Source organism: Chlorocebus sabaeus, chromosome 4, assembly GCF_047675955.1.
Source record: "Chlorocebus sabaeus isolate Y175 chromosome 4, mChlSab1.0.hap1, whole genome shotgun sequence".
NCBI lineage: Eukaryota > Metazoa > Chordata > Mammalia > Primates > Cercopithecidae > Chlorocebus > Chlorocebus sabaeus.
In genome coordinates this window covers 34387487-34411558 of record NC_132907.1, presented here as the reverse complement: position 1 = coordinate 34411558, position 24072 = coordinate 34387487, and the positions used below count along the sequence as shown (strand labels likewise).

Here is a 24072-nt window from a genome sequence, read left to right as displayed (position 1 = left end):
GTGGGTAAGGGTGGGTTGTCTTGAGTTGAGAATTACTAGTCCACATAATGGAAACACATTTTTAAAAAGAGCTGTCATTCAAAGGGAATAAATGAGTTATATATATTAAAAATATTAAAAAAAAAATCAAGTGTATGTCACAGATACATTTCTTAATTTATACCCAAATATATACTTAAAAATCTCTTACAAGTGTGTTTTCTCCATTGGAACTATTCCAGAGCCTCATTCGATTATCTGTACCAACAGTGAGGAGGTGAAGCCCATCACTTGTAAAACATAAGCCATTAACTTTCCCATTATGAGCAGTGTTTGCTGCAATGAAAAATATAGTTCAGTTTATCTGTTCTTGTATTCAGGACATATTTAATGTTTGATGATATAATTATTTAAACATATTAAAGGACAACTACTTGAGTTACTTAAAAAATGTAAGTAGATTATACTTAAAATTAACCAACCCTTCAGATTATTTGAATAGGATAAACTATAAATCAGAACTATAAAAATAGAGGAAAACAAGAAAAAAGGGAAAAAATTTCTGCCAAACATAATTTTTTTTTCCAGCAAGGAAGCTGTGCCATGAAATTCAATTAAGTGTGTAGCTTAACACTAAAATTTAAAATTAAATGCCTTTCATCTCTCTTATATAATATTTTTATTGCTAACCTAAAAATAATTCCATCGACTATTAAAATCAATAATTCTAGTGTTTTCCATTAAAAAAAAAAAAACCTTAACGGGAAGGATGACTGTTGTAGTCTCAAAATTTATATCACTTTCAAAATTAACAAGTTCGAGAAAGCATAATTCTAAAACAGCCTAATTAATTTAAAAACATATAAAACATGTTTTATATAGTTTACATGTTCATAAGATTTTTTTTAAAAACCATATAAATTCTAACATATGAAATATATTAGGATGAACTATATAAAACCTATGATTGTTTTATACAGTTTTTTAGTTGAAAAATACATAGTTTTTTAGTTTAAAAACTATATAAAACAATCATAGGTTTTATATAGTTCATTCTAATATATTTCTGGTCCAGAATTAATTCTATACCAAAATTTCTACATAGGAATTAAATTCTACTGTAAAAATGCAGTTTAGGTACTTTGTCACATGGATTGCAGCTGACTCACATTTAACACAATTTTATGTTGATACAATGGCCGCAAAATGTTACTATTTCTGTAATTTACTGTGACTTTTTAAATGGCATTGAATTTGTATAGTTGGCCTCAATGGAGCAAAAACAAAATAAGTAAAGCAAGTTAATTCAGAAAAATTTCTACTTTTGAAAATTTGGGGGCAAATGAAACTGCCATTTTTATTTGTATCTTAAAGAAAGAGAATCATTTTTTTTTTACATAAATTAAGAAAGTGATATATGATGAATGCCTTTTTAAAAAATGATACAGTTCGCAATTTGTCAATATGCATTTATTATTTGGCTTCAATTAAAAATGTTCAATGTGAAAAAATACTATCATGTTGTATTTCTTCATTAACGTGTTCTTCCTTACCTGATTCAACAGCTTGTGACTTTTTCCCATTATGTTGATCAAGAGTAATCAAACATCCTGATGCTCTTCTCACATCCCATAATTTTACTCTACTGTCAGCACTGAGAATAAATAAATGTTACATTGACATATGTAGCTAGGACAATGACTGTACCCCTCACCCACCTTTCTAGTTTTACGGCACACAGAGGTCTTGTTATATAGGTACGTATGTATTCATACATTAGGGTTGTTGAACTTTCGCCTTTTCAGCACATATTCAATAGTCAACAGTAGCTCAAATTAGTGAGTAAATAGCAAAAAAAAAAAAAAAAAAAAAAAAAAAGGAACCTTTCTTTTCCAGATAACAAGAACAAAATTTTGCTGCTTTTTATACTGTTTTAAATTACATGAGCATCTTTTCTCCCAAGGACCAGAAAGGCTTGTAGCTTGTTCCTAGTAAGTTCCTTACCATACCTTCTCTACTGCTTGTTATCCAAATGCTGTCAAGACAAGCAGTTAACTAATTTCACTTTGCTCAAGAATCTATTTGCTATGATTTGGTGTTTTTTTCCTTTTTATATAAAAAACGGTGAGAGTAAGGTGAATAATGAGGACAATGCATTTCCATTTGGTTTCCTATACTCAAATCAATCTTTGCCATATATGTGAGAACTATATTTAATGTTGCCTAGAAATTAAACACTTACTTCTATTTTCTTTCAAGTAAGCGAAAAGAAGAAAAGTAAATCTATGATCAGACATCTATTTCAGCTTCTAGATTATTTCTAAAGAAAAATGCCCGGCAATCCGATATGCTCCTAATCAGTTCAACTGATGCTATCATGTCCTCACAAGGACCTCAACAATATTGTAACCCAGGGGGCTTATCAATGTCATTTTAATGAGAGAGCACTACATTACATTTTTATAAGCCTATTTTTTATTTATAAGTTTTTAAAAAATATACACACAAGGTGTACTGGTTTCTATAATCTCGATTCTTTTTCACAGATGATCATCAAACCTAGCCAACTGGAATAGTCAGCAAAAAGCTAGCATTTCCCATTCTTAAGTTGGTTTTCTTTCTTTCCAGGTGAGGGAAACGAAATCAGTATGAGGATTTATGTTTCTTCTGAAACAGATTAGATTTGAACATATCCAACTTTTAACACTGATTACTAGGTCCATTCTGGTACTGATTCAAATTTCTGGAGTATGCTTATAATTGAAAGCTTCTTAGCTCTCCTCTTATCTGATGAAAACCAAGTTAAGCATGAAAAATGTAAAATCCACCCAAGCATAACCAGCACCTAGTTCCTAACCTTCATACCTCTTTAGCTAGTCTTCTTATGGCTACATTATAGACCTTGCTGCACTTCAGAAATGGTAAATTTCAACATCACATTCTGCTAATTATTAACAGAAGCTTCTTTGGGGCCTAAACTGTGGCAGGGAGCGAGGGCTGGAAACTTAAAAAAAAATCTAGACACAGATCTTTATAAAATTAATATGAATAGCTTTTGTAATAATTCTTCTTCTACTTAAAGCTTTATGAAAATACATCAAAATATTTGATTACTACTTCCTATCCCTTCAGTTTTAAAGTTTTCTTAGTCTAACTCTCCTACTTCATTAGATCCTTGATCCTTCCTACAAGTCTTTTTGTGATTTTATTTTTTTCCTTTTACTCACGACTTCTAAATTTTCAGGCACTGAGGTACTTTTCTGTAGACACTGAAAATTGTTAAGCCTCTTTCATTTAATGTTTTAATTTCTGTGGCTTATTACAGCTGTGCTCTACATCTTCAACTGAGAACAACTGCCCAGTAATCCTACGTGCCCTTAATCAGCTCCCTTATTCTTTCAATCTATTATTCCAGATCCATACTATCTTTCCTCAAAATTGCATCCTCATTCCTATATTTTCAAGAGGTGACAACAAGTTCTACTCCACTAAACACCAAGAGAAGCCATTAACTCTGAATTTCTTGAGCTTCTCTGCCAAAGCTACAAACTTAACTGTATCCACATTCACCTTTTCCTTTTTCCATTTAGTCACACAGTGCTCTTCATGTGCCAAACGAGGTGTCCCCTCCACCCTCATCTGGATCCTCGATACTAACCACTTCTGTGTATTCGAGGACCCAATGCACCAATTATTCCCTCCATTTCTTATCTTCACCTGTTTCTCTCTACTGGTACTCTTTCCCCAGCATATAAATATGCAATACTCTTTTTCTCCAGCAAACAAATAAACCTCTCCACATCTTTTGATCCTCTCAGAGTTAAGTGATCCTGTTTTCTTTTCCTATATTACTCCTTCCAGAGATGTACCTCTATTAAAGCATTTTTCAGGATGCCCTGTAATCACTGATTTTTGACTATATGCCCCATTAGATCATTAGATTGTTGGCTTTTCGAAGCCTTAGTTACCTGTGTCCCTAGCACAACGCTTGGCATGTGGGAGGAAGTCATTAAATATCAGAAAATTGAATCAATCAATGTGTGGATATATCACATTCAAAAGAATTCCAGGTTAAAGATAATGCATAAAAATGCTCTATTTAAAAATTTGCAGTATTATACTTTTGTGTGTAAGAATGACACAACACAGTTCTTCTGTGTTCTAAGGTGAAACACCTTGAAAGTGGATAGGATTAGAATTAGAATACAAAGGAAGACTTCTTTTGGTGACATGAATTAAAATTTCTAACTCACTACTTCATTTTAAAGGAGTGAATTAATAATTAAATATGCTAAAATATATACATTACATAAATGTAGACTTTTCAAAATGCTTATTCTTAATTACTAACTTCAAAAGCAAATAATTTTACCTTGCCGTTGCCAAGATATAGTCATAACGTGGCGACCAGGAAACTGCTAATATTTCTTGTCTGTGACCTGCAAATACAACTATATGAAAAGTCTTGCAAGATATCCGAAAAATCAGAAGATAAAGTGCCAATAATTTTGCCTGATTCTAAAGAAAGTGAGGCTAAACACTCAATGTGAATAGATATGGTCATTTCTCAGATTTATAATAATCGACATTTCAATGCTAATGTGAAGTTTACAGGAGTATTTCTAACACATGGTATTTTATTGTAAAAGAACTAGTTTTGCTTTGGAAAAAACAGAGTTAAGTAAGTCTTTCTTTTTAAATACAGTAGATAGCCTATGGCAGTAAATCCATATAACTCAAGCTCAGTTACTGTAATAAAATATACAAGATAAACATTTTAAAGGATAAAAATGTTTCCCAATTTCTCATAAAGTTATAACAGAAAATTACTTTAATTCATGATTGTAGAAAAGCATTTATATAAAATATTTTTTTTCTAGAAAGCACAGGTGATAAGTTCAAAGGGTAAGTGATTTCAATATTTTAATTCACTTTTACCTAACTGAACTATTCACATAAGACATTTCCATCTGCTCAGCTTATATTAATAAAAATTCATAATAATGTCAAAAATGCTACCCATCTCACCAACTTTTCTTAATATATTTGTTACATGTTTCTTTGAGATGACTAAAAATATATAAATTATATTCTATCTTTTCATTGTTTAGAATTAGACAATCTAATACTCATAAAAGTAGCAAGAATAATTTAAATACACCTTTACCAAAGAATTACTTCAATATATTTTTCTAAAATGTTTTTACTGAGAAAAAATGTACCTAAATATTAAGAACAATATTTACTCATTAGCCAGAATATTAAATAATACATGAGACAAATACACTGATGTGAGTTGCGTTAGTTTTTTTAAATGTAGGAATAACACAAGGTTTTGAGTTAGAACTATTTTTCATATCATTTGAGCTTCCCCAATGACCACTGTTCACATAAATGTCTTTTCAGTGGTTCAGTTTTATAAGAATAATGCACGGAAAGATCTTTATTTCTCTGCTGACTTTTAACAACTAGCACAAAGTACATCAGTCATGTCACTTACAAAGAATACATTGTTAGTAACGTTTCTTTTTATTGAATTGTTTACTCAAAGTAGTTGCTGTTTAAAATAAAATAAAAATACCCTGTAGAATGTGAGAACAGGATCCAGACTTCAAGTCACAAAGTTGTACTTTGGGTCCTCTAGTACCAACTGTAAAAACAGAACCAGTTTAATTTTATTATAAGTCATCATCAAAAGGAAACAAGACATTATCATTAGTAATCATGACATTTTCACTGTATCCATGCAGAAATATAAAGATATATGCCAAAAATACATTGTCATTTTTAATGTTTACATTTAGAAAAGTTATTTTAACTACAGTTATATTTTAGTAGTAAGAGACCTCTAATATTCCATTTATTTTTTATTCTGAAATAATTATAGATTTGCAAGAAGTTGCAAAGCTAGTATAAAGAGAACTGTGTACCCTTCACTAGGTTTCCCCAACGATTATGTGTGAGCTTACTAAAACACAGTATCAAACCCAGGAAATTTATATTGGTAAATGTGTATGTATGTATGTATAGTTCTACTCCATTTTATCACATCAAATCATTGTATTTTAATAGCTTAGTTTCTCCAAGTTAATGATATATTCCCAATCACTAGTAACAGATTCACGGAAACTCTGGACACAGACTGAAAGGACCTCAAAGACAACTTAGTTCCTAGCTCTTCTTTACAGATAAAAGAGCTGACTGATATCCAGAGGTAGAGACTCACGTGGTGCCACAGAAATAATGAATCACAGGGCCCAGATACCTGATACCAGAAAATCATTTTTTCTCCCTTATAATATGAAGATGTTTGTTGCAGTTGCTTTTATATAAATTGATGCTTAATTTGAATCACAATCTTAGAGAAAGAAATAATTTCCTGGCCGGGCGCGGTGGCTCACGCCTGTAATCCCAGCACTTTGGGAGGCCGAGGCGGGCGGATCACAAGGTCAGGAGATCGAGACCATGGTGAAACCCCGTCTCTACTAAAAAATAGAAAAAAATTAGCCGGGCGCAGTGGCGGGCGCCTGTAGTCCCAGCTACTCGGGAGGCTGAGGTAGGAGAATGGCGTGAACCCGGGAGGCGGAGCTTGCAGTGAGCCGAGATTGCGCCACTGCACTCCAGCCTGGGCGACAGAGCAAGACTCCGTCTCAAAAAAAAAAAAAAAAAAAAAAAAAAAAAAAAAGAAATAATTTCCTTGTTTTATTGTGTCAAATTGGGAAAGTTGCCAAATTTTATTCATGTAAAATCTCTGAAACTTCGGTGGTTTAAAAGGAACTCTTTAGAGGACAGAAGTATGCTCTTATTCTCTGAATCCTGGCCACTAACATAGTGCTTGCCTTGTACAATATCTGTTGAACTGAATATAAATAGTACATATACATATAAAGAATTGTGATATTCCTGTGGGTTAAAATGTCTACATCAAAACTAACTAGAAATAAAAAGGGAGAAAGTTTTCAATATTTCAAAAGACAAAAGAATACACTTACAAACCTGCTACCAAACAGTGCTTGGTGGAGACTGGAGACATATGATGACTATAAACTGTTTCCTCAAAATTAAATACATCTGCAGTCTGGTAATCAAAAGACATTAAAAAAGTATAAGGTTTAAGTAAAAAAGCAATAAGATTTCTATTTACTTTTCCCTAAATTTGTAGCTATTTTTAAATTGACTGTTAGCAATTCAACTTAAACATAGGAATGCAATACCCCAAAAAACCTTGATAATTTGAAATCCTGTCATTTACAACATTCTTTTCCCTTCTACGAGAAAAAAATATGTTTCCCCAATAAATCCCACAAATTAAGAAAATACAAGCATGTGCCTCTCCATATTCCATATTCCTGGTGGGGAGAGAGCTCAGCATCTACATGGATGATGTAGTCAGAACTGCATCTCAGTTCCATATAACCTGAGCTACCACACCTAGGACACTGTCACTACCTAGAATTGCCCCTTCTTTGAAATCATACATTTCAGTTATCTATGACCACAATCTTCTATAATTTTCAGCTTTTCCCCACCAGATACTCTCAAGAAATCCAAATAAACTCTGGAACCCCTATCAGTTCCTTTCATCTACTTCTCTTCCTCTCCAGCTTGGATTTCAAAGTCCAATACCAATACCAAAGTCAACTGCCAATATCTGCAATTCTTTTGCTAATATCCTTCCATTTGTCAAGACTTCAACCCTGGGCGACTCCAAATGTCTGCCTTCTCTGTACTTATATCCAAATTGATCTACATTAGGGGTTGGCAAACTTTCTGTAAAAGTCAGATGGTAAATATTTTAGGCTTTCAGGACCAACTACTCATCTCTGTCACTGCAGTGTTAAAGCAGTCATAGACAATAAATGAACATATTGTAACTGCTCACCAGGTTCTTTCTTTTTTTTTTTTTTTTTTTTTGAGACGGAGTCTCGCTGTGTCGCCCAGGCTGGAGTGCAGTGGCACGATCTCGGCTCACTGCAAGCTCTGCCTCCTGGGTTCACACCATTCTCCCATCTCAGCCTCCGAGTAGCTGGGACTACAGGCGCCTGCCACCATGCCCGGCTAGTTTTTTGTATTTTTAGTAGAGACGAGGTTTCACAATGTTAGCCAGGATGGTCTCGATCTCCTGACCTCGTGATCCACCCGCCTCAGCCTCCCAAAGTGCTGGGATCACAGCGCCCGGCCTCACCAGGTTCTTTCTGCCTGCTGCACAAACAAAACCAATTCACAAAGACCATGGCATTGCAGTAAAGAGTTTAACTGATGCAAAGCTGGCTGTGCCAAGTGGGAGATGGGATTTATTAACATTAATCAATCTCCTTGAAGTCTTGTAGGTTAGGGGTTTTTCAAAGGTAGTTTGAGGGAAGGGGTGGGAGTGGTTAGGCAATGAATGGGTGCTTGCTGTTGACTGGCTGGGGGTGCAACCATAAGGGTGTGGGGAATGGTCCTCTTGTCCACTGAGCCACTTTTGGGTGGGGCCACAGGGGCAGTTGGCAGGTCCAGGTGGTGCCACTGGTGTCCGATATGAAAAAATCCTGAAAAGATATCTCAAAAGGCCAATCTCAGGTTCTGCAGTTGTGATGTTATCTACAGGAGTAATTGGGGAAGTTATATATCCTGTGACCTCTGGAATAATGGCTGGCAATCATTTATGTCTCTTTATTTATTTATTTATCTATTTTTGAGACCAGGTTATGAGACTGGCTAATTTTTGTATTTTTGGTAGAGATGGGGTTTTGCCATGTTGCCCAGGCTGGTCTCGAACTCCTGGGCTCAAGCAATCCACCCTCCTTGGCCTCCCAAAGTGTTGGGATTACAGGTGTGAGCCACTGCTGAGCCTGTATCTTAGCAGAATTCAGGCTCCGCTCCTCCTCCTAGTCTGGTGCTCTCTCATTAGCTTTACAAAGGTGGCTGAGTTTTTGGAGAAGGGCTATTATCATTTAAACTATAAAATGGCTGGGGGCAGTGGCTCACCCCTGTAATCTCAGTACTTTGGGAGGCCAAGGTAGGTGGATCACTTGAGGTCAGTAGTATGAGACAAGCCTGGCCAACATGGTGAAACTCTACTTAAAATACAAAAATTAGCTGGTCATGGTGGCGGGCACCTGTAATGCCAGCTATATGAGAGGCTGAGGCAGGAGAATCGCTTGAACCCGGGAGGCAGAGGTTGCAGTGAGCTAAGATCATGCCATTACACTCCAGCCTGGGCAACAGAGTGAAACTCTGTCTCAAAAATAAATAAATAAGTAAATAAAATTTAAAAATACAGTATTAACTAAATGTCTTCCAAAGTTAGCTTGGCCAAAGTCCAGGAATAATTAAGGCAGCTTGAAGGCTAAAGGCAAGAGGGGGTGTTGGCTAGATCAGATCTCCCCTACTGCCACAATTTTCTCACTGATATAATTTTTGCAAAGGCAGCTTCAATATTTGTGTCTAAAACCTACTTTATTTACAAAAAAAGGCCATGAGCCAGACTTGCCCATGAGCCCAGAGTTGGCCAATCCCTTGCTCTACCCAGGTAAAAAATCTTATAATTAGGGCAGTGTGACATCACTATAAAATAATATTCATTTCCTCTGGATTTCAGTAATGACTGCCAGTCCCACTATATTTCACTAGTATTCTTCTCTGCAGTATTCCTCAGCTATTTCAAATCTTCTCCACAAATATCCCCACTCAGTCACAACAGGTAATCTGATCTTTTATTTCAAGGAGAAAATAGGAGGCACTCAATCAGAATTTCCTTAATGTCTTACCAACAAACCTACAAACACATTTACTTCCACTTATCCTTTTTCCTTCTTCACTCCTGTTATCATAGAAACGTGATTCCTCCCCCCGGCCTTTTTTTTTTTTTTTTTTGAGACGGAGTCTTGCTCTGTTGCCCAGGCTGGAGTGCAGTGGCACAATCTCAGCTCATTGCAACCTCCGCCTCCCGGGTTCAAGTGATTCTCCTACCTCAGCCTCCCGAGCAGCTGGGACTACAGGTGCCCGCCACGATGCCCAGCTAATTTTTGTATTTTTAGTAGAGATGGAGTTTCACCATATTGGCCAGGCTGGTCTTGAGATTCCTCCCCATTTTTAATGTTAATCCCCCTACTTGTGTTCAGATTCCCTTCAGCACTGTCAGAAATCGCACCCTATAGATTATCTTCTGGGTATTTATAACCTCTGTCCCCACTGGCTCATTCCCAACAGCACTAAAAGTTCAAGTCTTTTTCATCTTAACACCCCTTCCCTAAGATAAAAACAAAGAGCCTTTTCACCCTACATTCTCCCTAATCTTGACTTCTCTTCAAATCCAAACTTTGGCTATCTCTAATTCCGTATCTCCCATGGATTTCTCAACTAATTGCGATCTTACTTTTATTGCACTACTCTAAATCATACTACTCTTCCAATATTACCAATAACCTCCTCATCTGATTTAATCTGTTCGTAGCATTCAACACAGCTGATTACTCCCATCTTCTTTACATCAGTCTTTTACTGGCTTCCATTGTATCATATATTCCTGATTTTCCTCTTTCTCTCCTTGGCTACATCTTTTCATCACCTTTAGCAGACTTTGGTTTCCTTTTTCTGTCCTATTTATCTTTGTCTTCAAGGTTTTGTTCTATGCACCCCTTTCAATTGCCACTTGTATGTTATGGGTTAAGTATCCCTTATCCAAAGTAACTGGTACCAGAAATGTTTCAGATTTCAGATTTTTTTTGGTTTTGGAATGTTTGCATTATACTTACTGGTTGAGCATTTCAAATCTAGAACTCAAAAAAAACTTCAAATTTTGAACTTCTGGATTAGGGACACTCAGTATGTAGTGAGGCACAAATCTGTATACTCAGTGTAGACCTCACTCCTGAATTCTGGGTATGTATAGATCGATTCCTGGATTATCTTCATTTGGATTTCCCGTAAATCCCTCAAACTCAACAAATCAAAAATTGAACTCATCATTCCAACCCTTCCCTATCTTAGTAAATAACAATATAATCCACCCAATTGCCAAGCTAGAGAACCTGGGGTCATTCATATATATATATATATGCATATATATATAAAAATATATTCCTATACATATATATAAAAATAATGGCTTTGTCAAGATAAAATTCACATATCATACACCTTGGAAACCATAAAAAGTATCACTAGTGATGCTGCAAGTGGTCCCAAGAAGCAGAGAAAAGTCATGACGTTACAAGAACAGGCTGAACTGCTTGACATGTACCATAGATTGAGGTGTGAAGCTGTGGTTGCCCACCATTTCAAGAAAAATGAGTCCAGCATAAGAACCATGGTAAAAAAAGAAAATTTGTGATGATGTCACTGCAGCTATGCCAGCAGGTGTGAAAACCTTGTATGTTTTGTGAAATACCTTTGACCTCTTATTGAGAATCCAGCTTTTATGGGGGTGCAGGATTGTTAAAAGAAAGGCATATCGATATATAGACTCTAATATGACTTTTAAAAAGCAAAGTCAATATAGTCATTATATGACAATGTGAAGCCAAAGGAAAGTGAAGGATCTAAAGCTGGAGAATTTAATGCCAGAAAAAGATGGTTTGATAATTTTGGAAAGAGGTTTGGCTTTAAAAAGTCAAGATAATAGGATAAGAAGCTTCTGCCCACCAAAAGGCAACAGGTGAGTTGCCAGATATCATTAAGAAAATCATCGAGGACAAAGGATATCTGCCTGAACAGGTTTTAAATGTAGACAAAAATGCCCTATTCTGGAAAAAAAAAAAAAAAGCCACAAAGGACTCTTACGATATGGACCTTTCGATGATATGGGCTCTGAAACTAAAGCAAATAGTGGAAGAAGGATCAGTACTGTAACAGAAACATTTTTAGAGAAATAAAGCAGAACACACAGAAATTACGACGTATTTCCATAGTTATACCAAGTGTGCCTGCCTCTCCTTCCAAATCTTCTTACACCTTTTGCTACCCTACAGACAGCAAGGTCAACCCCTCCTCTTCCTGCTGCTTCTCCTCAGTCTACTCAATGTGAAGATAATGAGGATAAAGACCTTTATGATGATCCACTTCTACTGACTTAGTAAATATATTTTTCTTCCTCATGATTTTCTTAATAACATTTTCTTTTCTCTAGCTTACTTTATTGTAACAATACAGTATATAGGCCAGGCGTGGTGGCTCACGCCTGTAATCCCAGCACTTTGAGAGGTTGAGGTGGGTGGATCAACTGAGGTCAGGAGTTCAAGACCAGCCTGGCCAACATGGTGAAACGCTGTCTCTACTAAAAATACAAAAATTAGCCAGGCATGGTGGCACACGCCTGTTGTCCCAGCTACTTGGGAGGCTGAGGCAGGAGAATCACTTGAACCCAGGAGGCGGAGGTTGCAGTGAGCTGAGATCACGTCACTGCACTCCAGCACGGGTGACACAGAGAGACTCTGTCTCGAAAAAATAATAATAATAATAATAAAATACAGTATATATTACATATAATATATAAAGTATGCATTAATCAACTGTTTATGTAATCTAGAAGGCTACCAATTAACACTAGGCTATTAGTAGTTACCCTTTTGGGGGAATAAAAAATTATATGTAGATTTTCAACTGTGATGGGGATCAGCTTCCCTAATCTCCACAGTATTCAAGGGTTACCTGTATTATCATAAATCAAATTATTGTCATGAACGGGTACATTTCTTGATTCTTCTGTTTCACTGTGTGGTGTCTGTTTTTCTTTTTTATTTACACCAATATCACATTGCCTTAACTAGTATAACTTTATAGCAAGTCTTGATAGCTGATAGTGAAGTCTTCCAACTTCACCCTTTTTCAAGAGTGCCCTGCCCTTTTGCATTTCCATGTGAACATTAGAATTAGCTAGTCAATTTTCAAAAAAGAAATCTTGTAAGAGATTAATAGAAAATGCATTGATTCTATAGATCCGTTTGGGTAGAATTGATATTTTTACCACACTGAACCTTTTAATTCTTGAACATGGAATATCTCACATTTATTTAGGTCTTAATTTCTCTCAATAATGTTCTAAAGTTCTCTGTGTATTCGGAATAGTCTTGTATATTTTTCATTAAATATATTACTAGGTACATGACAATTTTTGATGCTATGGTAAACAATACTGGTTTTGAAATTTCATGGAATTCAGAAATATAATTTACCTTGTATCCAGAAAATTTACTAAATTTACTTATATTAATTCTAATAATTTGGCTTTAGATTCTTTTGAATTTTCTACATTCATAATCACGTCTTCTGTGAATGACAGTTTAAATGCTTCCTGTCCAGTTTCTGTCCGTTTTATTTCCTTTGTTTGCTTTATTGCACTGGCTAGGACATTCAGTACAATGTTGAACAGAGGAAATAACGGGGATAATGCAAAGGGAAAGCTTTCAACATTTTACCACCAAATATAATGGTTGCTTTAGATTTTTTTTAAAAATAGATACTTTTTATCAAATTAAGGAATTTCTCTTCCATTCCTAGTATGCAGAGAATTTTTTTGTCTTTTTAAAAATTATACTTTTAAGTTCTAGGGTACACGTGCACAATGTGCAGGTTTGTTACATAGGTATACATGTGCCATGTTTGCTTGCTGCATCCATTAACTTATTTCTCCTAATGCTATCGCTCCCCCATCCCCCGCCCCATGACAGGCCCCAGTGTGTGATGTTCCCCTCCCTGTGTCCCAGTGTTCTCATTGTTCAATTCCCACCTATGAGTGAGAACATGCGGTGTTTGGTTTTCTGTCCTCGTGACAGTTGACTGAGAATGATGGTTTCCAGCTTCATCCATGTCCCGGCAAAGGACATGAACTCATCTTTTTTTATGGCTGCATAGTATTCCGTGGTGTATATGTGCCACATTTTCTTAATCCAGTCTGTCATCGATGGACATCTGGGTTGGATCCAAGTTTTTGCTATTGTGAATAGTGCCACAATAAACATATGTGTGCATGTGTCTCTACAGTAGAATGATTTATAATCCTTTGGGTATATACCCAGTAATGGGATGGCTGGGTCAAATGGTATTTCTAGTTCTAGATCCTTGAGGAATTGCCACACTGTCTTCCACAATGGTTGAACTAGTTTACACTCCCACCAACAGTGTAAAAGCGTTCCTGTTTCTCCACATCCTCTCCAGCATGTGTTTGTTTGGACTTTTTAATAAGGCCTTCTAACTGGTGTGAGATGGTATCTCATTGTGGTTTTGATTTGCATTTCTTTGATGGTGAGTGATGATGAGATTTTTTCATGTGTCTGTTGGCTGCATAAATGCCTTCTTTGAGAAGTATCTGTTCATATACTTTGCCCACTTTTTGATGGGGTTGTTGTTTTTTTTCTTGTAAATTTGTTTAAGTTCTTTGTAGATTATGGATATTAGCCCTTTGTCAGATGGGTAGATTGCAAAAATCTTCTCCCATTCTGTAGGTTGCCTGTTCACTCTGATGGTAGTTTCTTTTGATGTGCAGAAGCTCTTTAGTTTAATTAGATCCCATTTGTCAATTTTGACTTTTGTTGCCATTGCTCTTGATGTTTTAGACATGAAGTCCTTGCCCATGTGTATGTCCTGAATGGTATTGCCTAGGTTTTCTTCTAGGTTTTTTATGGTTTTAAGTCTAACATTTATGTCTTTAATCCATCTTGAATTAATTTTTGTATAAGGTGTAAGGAAGGGATCCAGTTTCAGCTTTCTACATATGGCTAGCTAGTTTCCCCAGCACCATTTATTAAATAGGGAATCCTTTCCCCATTTCTTGTTTTTGTCAGGTTTGTCAAAGATCAGATGGTTGTAGATGTGTGGTGTTACTTCTGAGGCCTCTGTTCTGCTCCATTGGTCTATATCTCTGTTTTGGTACCAGTACCATACAAAACAGTAACCAAAACAAGTTACTGTAGCCTTGTAATATAGTTTGAAGTCAGGTAGTGTGATACCTCCAGCTTTGTTCTTTTGGCTTAGGATTGTCTTGGCAATGCAGGTTCTTTTTTGGTTCCATATGAAATTTAAAGTAGTTTTTACCAATTCTGTGAAGAAACTCATTGGTAGCTTAAGGGGGATGCACTGAATCTATAAATTACCTTGGGCAGTATGGCCATTTTCACGATATTGATTCTTCCTGTCCATAAGCATGGAATGTTCTTCCATTTGTTTGTGTCCTCTTTTATTTCGTTGAGCAGTGGTTTGTAGTTCCCCTTGAAGAGGTCCTTCACATCCTTTGTAAGTTGGATTCCTAGGTATTTCATTCTCTTTGTAGCAATTGTGAATGGAGTTTACTCATGATTTGGCTCTCTGCTTGTCTGTTATTGGTATAGGAATGCTTGTGATTTTTGCATATTGATTTTGTATCCTGAGACTTTGATGAAGTTGCTTATCAGTTTAAGGAGATTTTGGGCTCAGATGATGGGGTTTTCTAAATATATAATCATGTCATCTGCAAACAGGGACAACTTGACTTCTTGTTTTCCTAGTTGAATATGCTTTATCTCTTTGTCTTGCCTGATTGCCCTGGCCAGAACTTCCACACTATGTTAAACAGGAGTGGTGAAAGAGGGCATCCCTGTCTTGTGTCAGTTTTCAAAGGAAATGCTTCCATTTTTTGCCCATTCAGTATGATATTGGCTGTGGATTTGTCATAAACAGCTCTTATTATTTTGAGATACATCCCATCAATACTGAAGTTATTGAGAGTTTTTAGCCTGAAGGGCTGTTGAATTTTGTTGAAGGCCTTTTTGGCATCTATTGAGGTAATCATGTGGTTTTTGTTGTTGGTTCTGTTTATGTGATGGATTATGTTTATTGATTTGTGTATGTTGAACCAGCCTTCCATCCCAGGGATGAAACCAACTTGATCATGGTGACTAAACTTGTGATGTGCTGCTGGATTTGGTTTGCCAATATTTTACTGAGAATTTTCGGATCGATGTTCATCAGGGATATTGGTCTAAAATTCTTTTTTTGTTGTGTCTCTGCCAGGCTTTGGTATCAGGATGATGCTGGCCTGATAAAATGAGTTAGGGAGGATTCCCTCTTTTTCTATTGATTGGAATAGTTTCAGAAAGAATTGTACCAGCTCCTCTTTGTACCTCTGGTAGAATTCGACTGTGCATCTGTCTGGTCCCGGACTTTTTTTGGTTGGTAGGGTATTAATTATTGCCTCAATTTCAGAACCTGTTATTGGTCTATTCAGAGATTCACCTTCTTCCTGGTTTAGTCTTGGGAGGGTGTATATGTCCAGGAATTAATCCATTTCTTCTAGGTTTTCTAGTTTATTTGCGTAGAGGTGTTTATAGTATTCTCTGATGGTAGTTTGTATTTCTGTGGGATTGGTGGTGATATTCCCTTTATCATTTTTTATTGTGTCTATTTGATTCTCCTCCCTTTTCTTCTTTATTTGTCTTGCTAGCAGTCTATTAATTTTGTTGATCTTTTCAAAAAACCAGCTCCTGGATTCAATGACTTTTTGAAGAGTTTTTTGTGTCTCTATCTCCTTCGGTTCTGCTCTGATCTTAGTTATTTCTTGCCTTCAGCTAACTTTTGAATTTGTTTGCTCTTGCTTCTCTAGTTCTTTTAATTGTGATGTTAAGGTGTTGATTTTAGATCTTTCCTGCTTTGTCTTGTGGGCATTTAGTGCTATACATTTCCCTTGACACACTCCTTTAAATGTGTCCCAGAGATTCTGGTACATTGTGTCCTTGTTCTCATTGGTTTCAAAGAACATCTTTCTTCTCCCTTCATTTCGTTATTTACCCAGTAGTCATTCAGGAGTAGGTTGTTCAGTTCCCATACAGTCATGCAGTTTTGAGTGAGTTTCTTAATCCTGAGTTCTAATTTGATTGCATGGTGGTGTGAGAGACAGTTTGTTGTGATTTCTGTTCTTTTACATTTGCTGAGGAGTGCTTTACTTCCAACTACGTGGTCAATTTTGGAATAAGTGCGATGTGGTGCTGAGAAGAATGTAGTATATTCTGTTGATTTGGGGTGGAGAGTTCTGCAGATGTCTATTAGGTCTGCTTGGTGCAGAGCTGAGTTCAAGTTCTCAATATCCTTGTTAACCTTCTGTCTCGTTGATCTGTCTAATATTGACAGTGGGGTGTTATAGTCTCCCATTATTATTGTGTGGAAGTCTAAGTCTCTTTGTAAGTGTCTAAGGACTTGCTTTATGAATCTGGGTGCTCCTGTATTGGGTGCATATATATTTAGGATAGTTAGCGCTTCTTGTTGAATGGATCCCTTTACCATCATGTAATGGCCTTCTTTGTCTCTTTTGATCTTTGTTGGTTTAAAGTCTGTTTTATCAGAGACCAGGATTGAAACTCCCACATTTTTTTCCTTTCCATTTGCTTGGTACATCTTCCTCCATTCCTTTATTTTGACCCTAGGTGTGTCAGTATGCAGAGAATTTTAAAAAATGAGGATGGGCACAGTGGCTCATGCTTGTAATCCCAACACTTTTAGAGGCCAAGGTGGGAGCACCATTTGAGGCCAGATTTTGACACCGGCCTGGGCAAGACAGAGAGACACTGTCTCTACAAAAAGTTAAAAAATTAGCCGGAGATGGTGGTGCACACCTGTAGCCTTCACTACTTGGGAGCCTGAGCTGGGAGGATCTCTTGAGACCAGGAGTTTGAGGTTATAGTGAGCTATAATTGTGCCACTGTACTTTAGTTGGGGCAACAGAGCAAGACTCTTGTCTCTTAAAAAAAAAAAAGGATATTGACTTTTATTTCAAAATTTTCATATCTATTGAGATGACTAACATGTAGTTTTTCCCCTTCATTCTATTAACAGGATGAATTACATTAGCTGATTTATAGATGTTAAAACAACCTTGTTTCTGTTCACTCATGATATATTATTCTTTTTGTATGTTGCTAGATTCTACATATTAATAGTTGATTTAGGATTTTTGTATTTACATTTGTAAGAGACACTGGCCTGTAATTTTCCAAATAATGTCCTTGTAAATTTTGAAATCATGGATATGCTGGCCCCATAAAAAAAGTTTACAAATGTTTTTTTTCCTCTTGAAGCATCTGTATAAGATTGGTATTATCTCTTTTTTAAGTGTTTAGAATAATTTACTGGTAAAGGCATCTAGGCCTGGAGATGTCAGTCTTCTTCTACTGCCTGTTTTTCCTCCTAAGCTCATTTGTTGGTAAGCTTGGAAGTTTCTGATAGAGTGCTAGAAATTACATAGAAAAAATTGGGAGAGGTTCTGTATCATGTTATCCTCCTCCAGAGAAGATCCAGTCTCTCTTTGGCAGGTAGGAGAGGGAAGATCATATCAATTCAAACATAAAGCTTGTCTGCTATCGTAGAGTTCTGTAATAATTTTCTATCAATGCAGTAAGGAATTACCACATACTTAGTAATTTATAACACAGATTTATTATCTGCAATAAATCTGTTCTACAGGTTAATATTCTCACATAGGTCTCAATGGACTATAATCAAGGTGTTGAGAGGGCTTCATTCCTTTTTGGAGGCTCTAGGAGAGAATACTTTTTCCATCTTCTACAGATCACACACATTTCTTGGCTTGTGATCCCCTTTATCCATCTTCAGAGCCAGCAATTTTACATTTTTCTGGCCATTCTCCCGGTCAAATTTACCCCATCTCCTTCTACCTCCCATTTCCATTTTTTAAGACTCTCATGATTATGTTGGGCCCACCAGGATAATTCAGTATTATCTTCCAGTCTTCAGGTCAGGTGATTGGCAACCTTAATTCCCCTTTGCATGTTCTAGAGATTAGCACATAGACATCTGGGAGCGGGACATGATGCTGCTTACCACAGGCTCCATCTACCTCCTATTTGTACCCATTATTAGAACATACTCCTCTAGGTGCCCTAAGAGCCTGGGTGTTTTCGTAGGCCCTGTTCTACTTAGGAAGTACTGCACTGCAATTCTTCTCTCCAGTACCATGTGACTGGGGAAAATTGCTGTTTTTCAAATGTCTTCTGCTTCATTTCTTAGTCTATGGTCTCGCATAGCTTGGTTAGCAAATACCTCAATGACAAAACCAGTGCAAGATGTCAGGCTGATTTCTCTGCATCTCTCTTCTTTCTGTGATCTTGATCCTTTAATTTCTGGCTGTCTTGGCAGCCCACATTCCAATTTCTGTCTCTCTAGCTGTATGAAATGGACTAACGTCCCACTCATTTATCTGCCTCTTAGAAGCTATCCAATGTGTGTCTTCTCAGTCTCTTGCCCTACATTAATGACAAATGTCCAAAGAGAAAAACAGTGTGTGCAAAGTTGAATGCATTTCTGTAAGTGTTCTCTCTAGGATCTAATTCTCAATTCCTAGATTTCTTGGCAGCTTTCTAAAACCCTCAACTAGATGTTTGTTTATGCTTTATCTAGCTTTTCTCAATGGAGGTGCTGGTTTGGCTACAAGATACTCCATTATAGTCAGAAGTGAAAACTCATGACTTTCATTTAATTGTTAAAATACATTCTCATTTTCAATGACATGTATTTTAATAAATATACTTTGCTATGAAAATAAATCTGAAATAATAGGATTATTCTAATGTAGTAAGGTCAAAAAATCACATCTATTTAGTTTGAATTACTAGAATTGTATTAAATTGGAATTTATATACACAACACTGTTTTGTTTTGCTGACTAGAATCACAATACACTTCATGATTTTATTACTTATTAATATGTAGCCAGTTACATATATTGTTAGTCATCCTTAAAGCATTTACTCAGCAGTTACTGTACATAGCACTGAATTTAGTAATGTATAAGACATAGTACTTTCTTTGGGGAAGTAACAATATAGAACAACAAATAAGACAAACAAGTATGAAAATGATATTATAAAGTAGTATGAGAATGTGTTGAAATAAGAATACAGAAAACAGTGCTATAAAGTAAAATAATGGTTAATATGTACTCTGGAAGCTGAAATCACTAAACTGCATGATAGCACTAAAAGGGACCTTAGACACCATCTAGTCTGACACTTTAATTTTATAGCTGAAGAGACATTTGCTAACAAATTAAATGACTTATCTAAAGCAACAAATCTCATAAGTGGCAGAATGGAACCAGAACTCTGGCATCTGCAGTCTTGGCTCAATGTAATTGTAAAAAAAGGATGTGACCTTAAGAGAAGGGAAAAGTTGCAAGGGAAAGGGATGTGAGGCAGGGAATACAACAGATTCAAAGTATGATCAATTCAGTTGCAGCAAAGCATTTGTGTTGAAAACGGGTAGAATGTAGGATTGAAGGAAAAAGGGCTGATGTTATGGAGAAATTAGAATGCCAGGCTGAGTTTAGATAATGGGAATCCCTAGAGGGTTTGGACAATGACATGATGAAACTGCTTTATAATAAGATTAACTCTGGGGTAGAACTTAGTGTAGAAAATGTAGAAGGAAGGTAAGGCAGTGATTTTAGTAGTCTGGATGTGCAGTAAAGGCAAGGGAAATAGAAAAGAGAGATATGAGAGAGTTCGAAGAAAGAATTGCTAAGATTTTATGACTAAATTTAATGAGATGTGATCATGTTCAGTTTGGAACATGTTAAGTTTGAAGGGGTGACACTACATTTAAGTATAGAGGTACTGTAAAAAAGTAGAGAAATATCAGAGTAGAGCTCAGAGAAAAGATTAGCACTCAGAATGTAAATCTGACCAAATATCATACAAACTATTATCCACTGCCTGCCTTTACTAAGTAACAGTATTAACAGCTTTTTCCTTCAAGTTTTTAGATCAATCAAAGATAAATCCAATTTTCTACTTTAGATTACTAGATCATTCTAGTTTTCACAAAGGGATAATAGTATTAGCTAATAGCTTTTGAGCATTTACTATATGGTATGTTCTGTACTAGGTACTTTACATAGATTGGCTCATTTAATCCTCACAACCATACTATAATCATTATTCCCATTTACAGATGAGAAAGACACACAGAGGTTTGGACATCTGCACAATGTCATACGGCTGGTCAGTATCACAGCCAGGATATGAACTCAAGCAGTCTAGCTCTTCTTAACCACTGTACTGCTTTCACATTTAACATATATGACATCTCAGCAAATAACATACTAAAATAGTTTAGGATTAATTTCTCCTTCATCCTACAAAGCAATCTGCAAATGTTTTAATGTACTTACTTGTAATGTATTTGTATCCCATACTTTCAGAGTTTTATCAAATGAGCTTGATGTGAACATGCCAGTGTCATGAGGATACCACTGTACCGTCTCCACACTGTATCTGTGAACATCAGGATGATCTCTACAAAACAGCAATCAAAATTTACAGATAACTGACTTATGTGAGTTTCAAAACTGGTACTATATTAAGAACAAGCAGTAGTCTCAGGTAGGATGATACGAATGGTCAAACTGAGATCACATGCCTGTGTCCTGGCTGTGTAGAAGGCGAGAATCAATGTCCAGGCATCTGTAATTTCAGGCTCCCATAGTGTGACGTAGAGGCATGCCTCCTACTAAGGATCATAATGTGAGAGATTCTCTGTTTCTGTACTACATATAGCCTGGAGGGATCAACCAACTACAATGGACTTCTTTCATCTTGGAAGTGATTTGGTCTTACTGGAAGAGACAGCTGTTTTGGTTTTGGATTTGCTTTCCCAAAGTCTCTTTTCCAAAGCACTACTATTCTTAGAATTACTGAATGCCTCACACACCTCCATGGTATTCCATACAATATTGCTTCTTATCAAGGAATTTACTCTATGACAAAAGAATGCAACTGGTGAAGGCCCATGAAATTCACATCTTATGTAACCCACCAGCCACAATAGCATAACATGTTAAAGATTCAGTTATGACGTCAGCTACAATACACCACCTTGTGAGGGTGGTATGCTGCCCTGAAGGATGTAGTATATGCTCTGAACCAGTGACCAACATAGTGTGTTACCTAACTGAATCCTGATTCAAACAAACTGGCTGTTAAGAGAGATTTATGAGACAGAGGGAAATTTGAACACAGACTGGATATTTAATATAGATAATTTTTGTGTACTTAAGATAATGGTACTGTAGTTATGCTCATAAAGTCTTTTTCTTTTACAGATATAAATAATTAAGAATGAAATGATACATTGTTCAAGATTTGCTTCAACATAGTTATGAGGGTGGATGGGTGGGAGGTAGAGACAAAACAAGATTGGTTATGATGGTTGGTGAAGCTGGGTGATTGATACACAGGTCATTATACAACTCTCCAATCATGTATATGTTTGAAATTTCCCATAGAGCACAAAAGTTAAAAGACGACTTCTGTAACCCTATGCAGATACAATCATGATGCTTTTGGATTCCTTAAGATGAAGGTTGGGACCTTAAACAGTTGTGGTGCTATCTGAAGGAATGAGAACATGAAGAAGGAAAGTCTTAAGTACCAGCTCTGGCATTAAAACAGCTGCAAAAATACAAGAACTATAGTGCCTATTCATATTTCCTATTTTTCTCTGTAAATATTTATATATTTTAGCTAATTTTCCCTTTCTTTCCTCTCTTAATTATTTTTATAGGTTAATTATATAATTGAGTCCACAAATTGTGTAATACTGATACAGGATAAATTAAATTCATGGAAAAATGAACATGACCCTGAAATGGAGCCAGGTGTGGTAACTAAAATAACTTAGGATCATCATCCTTTGGGGAAGAGGATGATCACCTTTTTGGCTGTATAGTGAAGACTTGCATTAGGTTGGGCTGGAATGTTCTTTTAAAAAATGATAAGTATGGGAAGAAAGGTGTATATGCATGTTGGACAGCCAAATGGGTGGACTGTAGGGGACATGTGCCTTTTTTTCTTGACTGATGAGCATTCAAATTCCTATTTGGGGGGAATCCCCTTTGTTTTACTGAAAATAAGAGCTCTATCTCTTGTTACAGAAAGCAAGCGACTCTAGACATTCTCTTTTCCTGGGAGAGTTAGCCATTATTCAAAGCTGAGGAGTTGAGAGTATATGTTGGTGACATATAGCAAAACCCAAACTAATGTTCCCGTGGTGTGACCCTGACTGTGTTCTCTATCCCGACTTCTCTTGTTTTCGGCTCATTTTCTAAGTCTGATTCTCCCATCTTCCTGACAGTTATGTAAGATAATAAATATTCTTCCAATAAATTTCTGCTTAAGATAAGCAGACTGATTTCCTTTTGCTCCTAAGAATATTGACTTCTACAGAGATTTTTCCAGTGACACTACTTTTAAATAAAACAAATTTTTAATGTAGTGATAACAAATAAAAGCTCACTTATATTTTAAGTTTAAATTTTAAAATAGGATAAAATATCTTATTATGTTACTATATATGTTCTGTTATTCTCATTTATATTTAATAAGAATTTTGGTAGAGAAATCTTTTTAGTGCTCAAGGACAAACACATTAAGTATACTAACAGTAAGTATCAGAAAATAGTCTAAGTCACATTAACTTAATAATAGTCTTTATTGAAATTATTTTTAAATTAGATTGTGAACTCTTCAGATATACAAAATGCTATTATAACTCATTTTGTAAAGATGCATACTATATATCCATTTTCAAATTCAAAGTCACACTTTTAAATATAGAGTCTGAATCCAAGAATTAAATCATTGTAAAACAGGATTGACAAATAAGGCATTTACCAAAAAATGTCACATACCAAAAAAAAAAGCAAATCACAGTCCCTCATGGAATATTATATAGCACATGGAATAGATGAAAATACTATTTTGCTATGTAACAAAATAAATTCAATGTTAAAATGTTAGCTAGGATAAAATAAGATAAAAATGAATTTAATTAATTAACATGACTTTTTTTTGTTATTGAGGGTGGGAAGAGAGTATAAATGGCCTAAGTCTCTAAGTTCTAGAGTATTTGAGGCAATATCTTGTTTTGTACTAAGTTTTCCTGTAAGTACATTGCTTTTCACTTACACAGTGCTTTTAGTTTTCAACATGCTTTTAAAAAGATAACATTTCATTTAATTCTCATAGAAATGTATAAGAACCACAGGGCATGTATACTGATTTCTAAAACAAAATAATCTGAAGCTGAGATTAACTGATTTTCCCAAATTTGTATTTCTAATGTGAAGCA

General features: G+C 35.8%; 1 protein-coding gene across 4 annotated transcripts in view; it reads right to left on the bottom strand.

Moving 5' to 3' along the window:
• The window catches only part of ERCC8 (ERCC excision repair 8, CSA ubiquitin ligase complex subunit), an 83007-nt gene that overhangs the window by 33098 nt on the left and 25837 nt on the right, over window positions 1-24072 (bottom strand). For all 4 annotated transcript variants that reach the window (XM_007973485.3, XM_007973511.3, XM_007973494.3 and 1 more), the window contains 6 exons: window positions 21116-21239; window positions 6976-7057; window positions 5561-5629; window positions 4352-4418; window positions 1533-1633; window positions 191-315 (listed from right to left, as the gene is read on the bottom strand). In XM_007973485.3, the coding sequence (XP_007971676.1) occupies window positions 191-315; window positions 1533-1633; window positions 4352-4418; window positions 5561-5629; window positions 6976-7057; window positions 21116-21239 (568 nt within the window). The remainder of the gene's footprint in view (window positions 1-190; window positions 316-1532; window positions 1634-4351; window positions 4419-5560; window positions 5630-6975; window positions 7058-21115; window positions 21240-24072) is intronic.